This window comes from Pteropus medius, unplaced genomic scaffold, assembly GCF_902729225.1.
Source record: "Pteropus medius unplaced genomic scaffold, Ma_sr-lr_union100, whole genome shotgun sequence".
Classification (NCBI taxonomy): Eukaryota; Metazoa; Chordata; class Mammalia; order Chiroptera; family Pteropodidae; genus Pteropus; species Pteropus medius.
This window is the reverse complement of record NW_024352783.1, coordinates 494,938-501,817: the sequence shown is the minus strand read 5'-3', so window position 1 is coordinate 501,817 and position 6,880 is coordinate 494,938. Positions and strand designations below refer to the sequence as shown.

The following is a 6,880-nucleotide window of genomic DNA, read 5'->3' as shown; positions in this document are numbered from 1 at the left end:
GAAAGGAACCAAGGCTTATGCTCAGGATCTTCTTGAGCTGAAAACTCTTGTGTGTATTTTATCTTTTCAATCAGACTGTAACATCTTTGAAAGGAGGCCTTTGTCTTATACTTTGTATATATCCTCTGTACCCAAGCAATCCACAGATACTGAAGAAAATTCCTGGTTGCTGAATTGGGCATAAATATGGAATGACTCCCGCAAGAAACCTCAGGAATACTACTGTCCTTTCCTTCACCAAGCAAGGAGCATGAAAATGGGACAGACTCGATCTGGAGAGATGAGACCTGGACCCTATATTCGACACACACTGTTTGGCTAACACAGGCCTAAGGATGGCCTTCAGACTGCTAGCTCTGTCTCTGTCCTGTACCCAGGCTCACTTGGGAAAGGATGATTGAAAAGGTATCTAGTAAAGGTAAGATACCTGTTGCTCCTGTCTTTGCCTTCTCCTTTTGTCTCAGCATGAGGAGGGTAGAGGATAGGAAAGGAGGGAACACTCTACTAATTGTCCTACTGGTGTTCATAGGGAAAAAGCTGAGAAAGGGATAGGAGGGCAAAGAGTCATTACAAACTCCCAAGCTCTTCCTGGAACCCAGCCCTCCCTCCAGCATCTCCAGAAAGGAGGAAGGGAATAAGAGCCCCCATGCCCCGTCCTCCATATCAAGATCCAGTCATGAAGTCTATATTCCTTGATCCTTCTCCCAACAATTCACACAATCCCAGGGACCCAGCCGTGTGGGTTCCTGACAACATAGGTCTTTATAGAGAAAGAAACAAGAAAAGAAGAGAGTTCTGAAACACAGGTATGGGAGGAGAGGATATGGAGGGCGGGGTTATAATTTAATGGGTACAGAGTTTCAGTGTTTCAAAACGAAGAGTTCTGGAGATGGATGGTGGTAAAAGTTGTACAACACTGTGAATATACTTAATGCCACTGAACTGTACCGTTAAAAGTGGTTAAGATGGTAAATTTTATGTATGCATATTTTACCACAATTTTGAAAAATAAATAAATAGGAAAGGAAAGAAAAACTGATATTCCTCCACTGACCAGATCAAGCTCCAATTTCTCAGTAGGACATACAAGTTCTTTGACCATGTAGCTCCAGAAGCATCCCCAGTCTTCCTTCCTTCCATCTCAGCCTGCCCCTGATTCAGCCACATAATACACTCTTCCTCATCTTTTATAAACCTACAGGCTCAGACTTATATTTCAAGAAATATATGCATGAAGTTAATGATATCGACAAGAGCAACATCTCTCGTATATTAAGTACTTTCTCTATGCCAAGCACTGTGCTAGGCATTTGACCTACATGATGTCATCAAATCCTCAGAGCAAGGTTATAAGCAAGGTAACTTCCCCATTTTGCAGATGGAGAAACTGAAATTTAAAGAGGTTTAGTCATTTTTTCAAGTTCATACTTCTAAAAACTTACCTCTTTGATAATACTGGTGGAACTGCAATGAGGTTCCCTGGCACTACATGGAGATCTCTACTAAAACATTTTACATGTCTATGTCTCTGCCAGGACCTAGTCTTATTCATCTTTGGAGTCCCTGTGGACTACCTAACACAGTGCTTGGCATATTGTTAGCAGCCAGTAAACGTTAGTTGACAAAAGAAAAAGAGAGGGAGAGAGAGAGGGAGAAAAAGAGGGAGGAAGGGAAGGAGAAAAGGAGGGAGGGAGGGAAGAGAGAGGCAGCAAAGTGGGTGAAGTAAGTGGATAGACCAAGCCTGGAGACTGCAGGTTATGTTGCCAAGCTCCGGAAAGGTTTTTAGGGGTATGGGAGAGGCAGGGGACACTGGGCAGGCATTGTAAGTGCCCTTGGTAGGGGCCTGGCAGAGTCTATGTCAAAGCAAAGTCAGTCCTAATGAAAGAGTGTAGACAGCTCTGGTTCGTAATCAGGAATCTTAGAATCTAGGGCAGGCCAAAGAAAGGGAGGTTGGAGGCATTGTGTCCTGGACAGGATGGAATAGAGGGAAGAGAGAAAAGCCAGCCCCTAGGATATTCCTCAAGGACACAAAGTCAGGAAGTTGTTGTTCAAAACAACCCCCTTAGTGGGGACTCAGGTGTGTCCAGGCCCTTTAACCTCTCTACCCACTGGCTCACACTGGAGGCTCCCATGGGATTGTTTATTATTATTATTATTATTATTATTATTATTATTATTATTATTCAGGTTTTTGCTCAAGTGACGCTGCCTCAGAGAGGCCTTCCTTATCTGCGCAGCTAATGTTGTCCCTCCTCTACTACCCCCTATTATATTACCAGATTTTATTCCCTTCATAGAGCTAACTATTATCTGAAATAATCTTGCTTATTTATTTCTCTTGTTTATGGGCTGTCTGGCTGCCCCCTGCCCTATGTTATAAGCTTCATAAGAACAGAGATTGTGTCTATCTTTGTCATCAATGAATCCTCAGCACCTGATACACAGGAGGTAGTCAATAAACTTCAATTGAATGGACATGTCCAACACTGCCAAGGGACTTGGGGTCCCTTGCTGAGGACTCTCCTACAAAACACTGCAGCTGGTGGAGGCATCCATGGACGCTGCAAACTCAGGATTAGGAGGGACCTAGGATTTGAGTTTTCTGCCCTAGAGACTCTCCTGGAGACTCCTTACCCTGGGTCATTTAGGTCCTCCAGAAAGGGACAGCAGGTGTGGCCTGGGTTACCGGTAGGAAGATCTTTGTGAGAAGCTAGGAGGCTGGGATACTGGGATTCCATGGCATCTGGAGATGGGGAATAGGCTAACAGTTCATGAGAGGGAGGAGGACTGAGAGATGGAGACTGAGAGCTGAGGTCCCAGGGTTCCCAAGGAGGCTGGGAGCTTTGGGCCAGGACACAAGGATTCCCAAAGGGGCTGAAGACTGGGCATAACGATTTCCCAGGGAGCTGGGGGTTGAGGCAGGAGGGTGCCCCCAAGAGGAGCTGAAACGCCAGGATTCTCCAGAGGTCTGGGGCCTAAGGGCTGAATTGCCATATTCTTTGAGGCAGAGATACTCCTGAATCTGTCTGCTTTTCCCAGCTGTGACCACCACAAGCCAGAATGCAGCAAGATGAGGAGAGACAGAGGCTGCTTTCTCCCTCTGCTTGCCTCCCTTTTCCCAGAACCCCTGCTCCCTACTTTCTATGACCCTCTCATGCCCCCTGCTGCTCCTTCCTTGCACAGCAGTGGTCAGTCAAAAGGACAACAGAATTTCATCTCTTCCCTTTCTTCCTGACCCCTCAGAACCAGCCTCAGAGGGAAGAAGCTAAAGTCTCAGAGAAAATAAGTATATGCTGGGGAAGGAAATGGGCTCCTAGCTTCCAGAAAGTGACCTATATCTAGTGTTTGTCTGAGTGCTGTTTTTGGCATCTCAGCTTGAAAAGTCACTGCTTCCTCAGAAAGCTTTCTTTGACTCCCAGTCTAGGTTAAGGCTCTTAGTCTCCAAGCCTTTTCAACTCCCTGCCTGCTGCTTTATGGCATTATCAGAATTTCCAATTATGTACTTGTCAGTCTTTGATGAGTGCCTGCATCCCCCAGGAGACTATGAGTACCAAGAGAACAGAAACCAGAGGGTTGCTTTTGCACATCAACACAACTCAACGCTCGGCACCATGACTGGTACCTTGCAAATGTGCAATAAATAGTTGTTGATAAATAAATAAGTGACATTCAAAGGGGATTCTTAGGTGGGGATTTAATGGGTGCCATTGCCTGGGCTCTGGGGACAGCTGCGAGTCCAGATGTCCTGGCTTCTGCTCAAGACCAGTCTGTGTCTAGCCTCTGGTCTTGTGCCCAAAGTCATCCAAGCAAAATGAGGCATAAGAGACCTCTCCTAGAGGGAGGTGGCATGGAGCAGGCAAGGCGTTAGGGTATTAAGGTGGTCTGGATCCAGAAGCTCCTCCGCAACCCCCCTTTCTCCAAAACTAAATTTTTTAAAGCACTTACTCCTACTGCCCTCTATCCTCACTCTTGTAGCCTTTTATTCTGCCTTCTCAGAGGTTTCTTTCCCCTAGAAATGAGCCCTTTCTTATCTTCTCTCCCTTTAGTTATTTCCAATGGTGTCCTGAGGAACTTAAACTTCACTCTCTCTTACTTGGCAAAGCCCCCAGGAAGAGATGCCCTTGTGGGTGGGCCCAGAGGTTAAGGCCCACAGGAGACAGAGCAAGGAACTCCTTCTTCAGCACCTGGCTCAAGGCCACCCTGGACACAGCCAGCTTCAGCTGAAGAGGGAATTCCAAGACCAATGGCAGATTCAGCCCTGGCCCTAACCCAGAAGAGAGAACCATCTTCTGCAGAGTGTGTGGGACAGGGATATAAGTGGAGAAGGAAAGAATAAACCACATCTACTTCTTGTAGCCCCACTCCTAGCTGCCTTAAGTCTGCCTCTTAGCCCCACACCTTCTATCTATTGGCTATTTCCACCTCTTAAATCCTGCCTCGGCTCTCCTGGCTTGACCCTCTATAAAGCCATATCCATCCCCAAGTAAATATACAATCTAAATAAAACCTGTTTGCTTGCTGTGGTCAGCTTCAAGATGTGTCCCTGGCCACCTATTCCCACCCTTAAGCTTTCCTAATATTGACATTTTGGAGTTCCCTTTCTTTTCTGCTGCTCCCAGGTGCCACTGAATATAAGCAGTGTCCCCTCTTACTTGATTTTGGAGGTGGAGGCTAAGTCAACAAGGGTTTTCTGGGGTCCTAAGGGCAAGGAGGTAGCCAGAGCCTGCTGCCAGCTGGAGTCTTAGGTCCAGAGATAAGGCCCAGGGCTCTGCATGAGGCTGGGGAATGTCTGCGGGGAGAAATAATCCTCCTGAGGCCTCAATGCTGAAGATTCACGGAGGGAGGGGGCTAGTGGTAGAAGGAGATGGAGGAAGGCAGACGCAGAGCTATCCATAGAGGGGAAAAAGTAGCTTTTACTTTGGAGATAGAATTCTGCATAAGTCCCTAGAGGGAAGAATATCCTAGGCTGGGACTCTACAGCATCGCTTCTGAGGCTAGTGGGGGCAGACACTGAGGTTCGGGCCTGTTGGTCCAACTAGTTATCCCTGCACAAGTTGGTATCCAGGGCAGGGACCAGCTGGAACCAGTGGGGCGGGGGGAAGGGAAGATGCAGGGATTTTGGAATTGAGACATCTGAGCCCAGTCTCAGCCTCCCTATTCTCAGTTTATTCTCCCTCAAGACACAAGTATTTGGCCTCCCCCATGTACCTTTCATCCAATCTCCTCTTCTCAAAAGCGTGGACTTAGACTCCCATGGCCACCTAACCAGCCAGCAATGCTTTACCAACTTTGGTCATGGTTCCTACCCTGTGATGCAGTTACCGGCTACTGGAAGTTGGAGAGGGGGAACAGCAGCACGCCCAGTGCAACCTTCATGATGGCCTAGAGTTTTTCGGCCAGAGGCCCAAAGATCTGTCTCAGACACAGCGCTTCCTCCCCATCCACCACCAGCAGCACTGAGTCTCCAAGGATCTTTACTTCTATCTACACAAAGGAGGAGAAAAGCAAAATCAGAGACTCCTGGGGGCTGCCTCCACCACTTTCTTCAGAGGTAGCGGTATAGTGGAAAGAACATGCACTTGAGAATCAGCTAGCATCCTTGGCTCACTTAGGACTTGTCACTTTTATACTGACTGAGCCTCAGAATTCCCCTCTGAAAAAATGGAGAGAAGAATAGTAACTTCATGGGGGTTTCATACAGATTAAATGAGAGGCAATGGTGTTGGGATGCCCAATAACTTGATTCTGTTTTCCCTCCTCAGACCAGCTCAAGACACCCTTCCCTTAAGACCAGATCTGGCTTATCTGGTGCCATCTCCCATCATCCAGGCCAGGGTCCAGTGCCCACTATAAGCTGGGCCCAATGATTGTGTAGTTGGATCTCAGGGCTGCCATCCTGAAGTCCCAGCACAAACAAGTCATCCTTTGGGTTGATATCACCATAAAAAAATCACTCCTTCTGGATCCCAGGTTTGAAACTCAAAGGAAGAAGAGGTTCTGGAATGATAGAAGGGACTGTGTATGGAGTGTGCCTTTTAAGGGTAGCTGTGGGTTTTGGGGAAGTGGAGTTAAGAGAGAGAAAGAGAGAGAAACAGGGAGACAGAGAAAAGAGAAAAGCTGATAGAGTGTAGGATCAGGGAACTAATACCAAGGTCAAGGGACTGGAACAACCCCATACTTAGTGATCTTGGTGAGATCGAAGGTTATGATGGAGATAGGCTTTTATCCTGAGTCATTGCTGAGGTGCACAGCAGGAAGGTCCTAGATCCTCTATCAGAGCTAGAAAATAAACAAGCTGGAATAAGGACATGCCAGAGACAGATGGAGAGGCCTCCTGCTGCAGAGCCAGAGGAGGAAAGAAAGGAAGAGGGCAGAGCCAAAGTGTAGCTCACTTAAACACACACATGGGCTGAATACCTGTCCCACTCCTGCACTTGAGTTGGGGGAATTGTCTCAGGTCCTGTCCCTGGTGGCTGCTAGGTGGCAGCAGGAGCAGCCAACACAATGTGGCCAGAGGCGCTCTGCGCTCCATAATCAGCTTCTCTGAGGCTTAGACAACTCAGGGGAGAATGCGTGAGAGCAGGCAGCCTTGCCCATGTTTGGCGGAAGGTTAAAGGTTGCCCCAGGGGAAGAAGGGGCATTGACCCTACCACCCCTCTATGGGGATAAACGGGGTGAAGGACACAGTTCCTCCACTACCCTGCCCCACTCCAGAGAAATTTTATGAGCTGAGAAAGGACACCCCATTTCCCCTCTCCTCCTACTCTAGGGCCTAGCCTGGGTCCTCCAAGTCTTCCAAGGGAGGCTGTCCTGGATAGGCTTGAAGCGTAGAAACGGTCCTGCCTGGCACCTTTAGTAGCATCCCTGTCGGGACTAGAGC

General features: G+C 47.8%; 1 protein-coding gene across 1 annotated transcript; it reads right to left on the bottom strand.

Moving 5' to 3' along the window:
* Nucleotides 1–3,694: 3,694 nt before the first annotated feature.
* Nucleotides 3,695–6,862, bottom strand: SHBG (sex hormone binding globulin). The gene is given in 12 exon segments (XM_039847391.1): nucleotides 3,695–3,765; nucleotides 3,768–3,800; nucleotides 3,803–3,832; nucleotides 4,094–4,289; nucleotides 4,653–4,789; nucleotides 4,918–5,077; nucleotides 5,323–5,480; nucleotides 5,802–5,835; nucleotides 5,837–5,947; nucleotides 5,949–5,997; nucleotides 6,179–6,261; nucleotides 6,851–6,862. Coding segments are annotated over 12 exon segments (1,074 nt in total).
* Nucleotides 6,863–6,880: the final 18 nt, after the last annotated feature.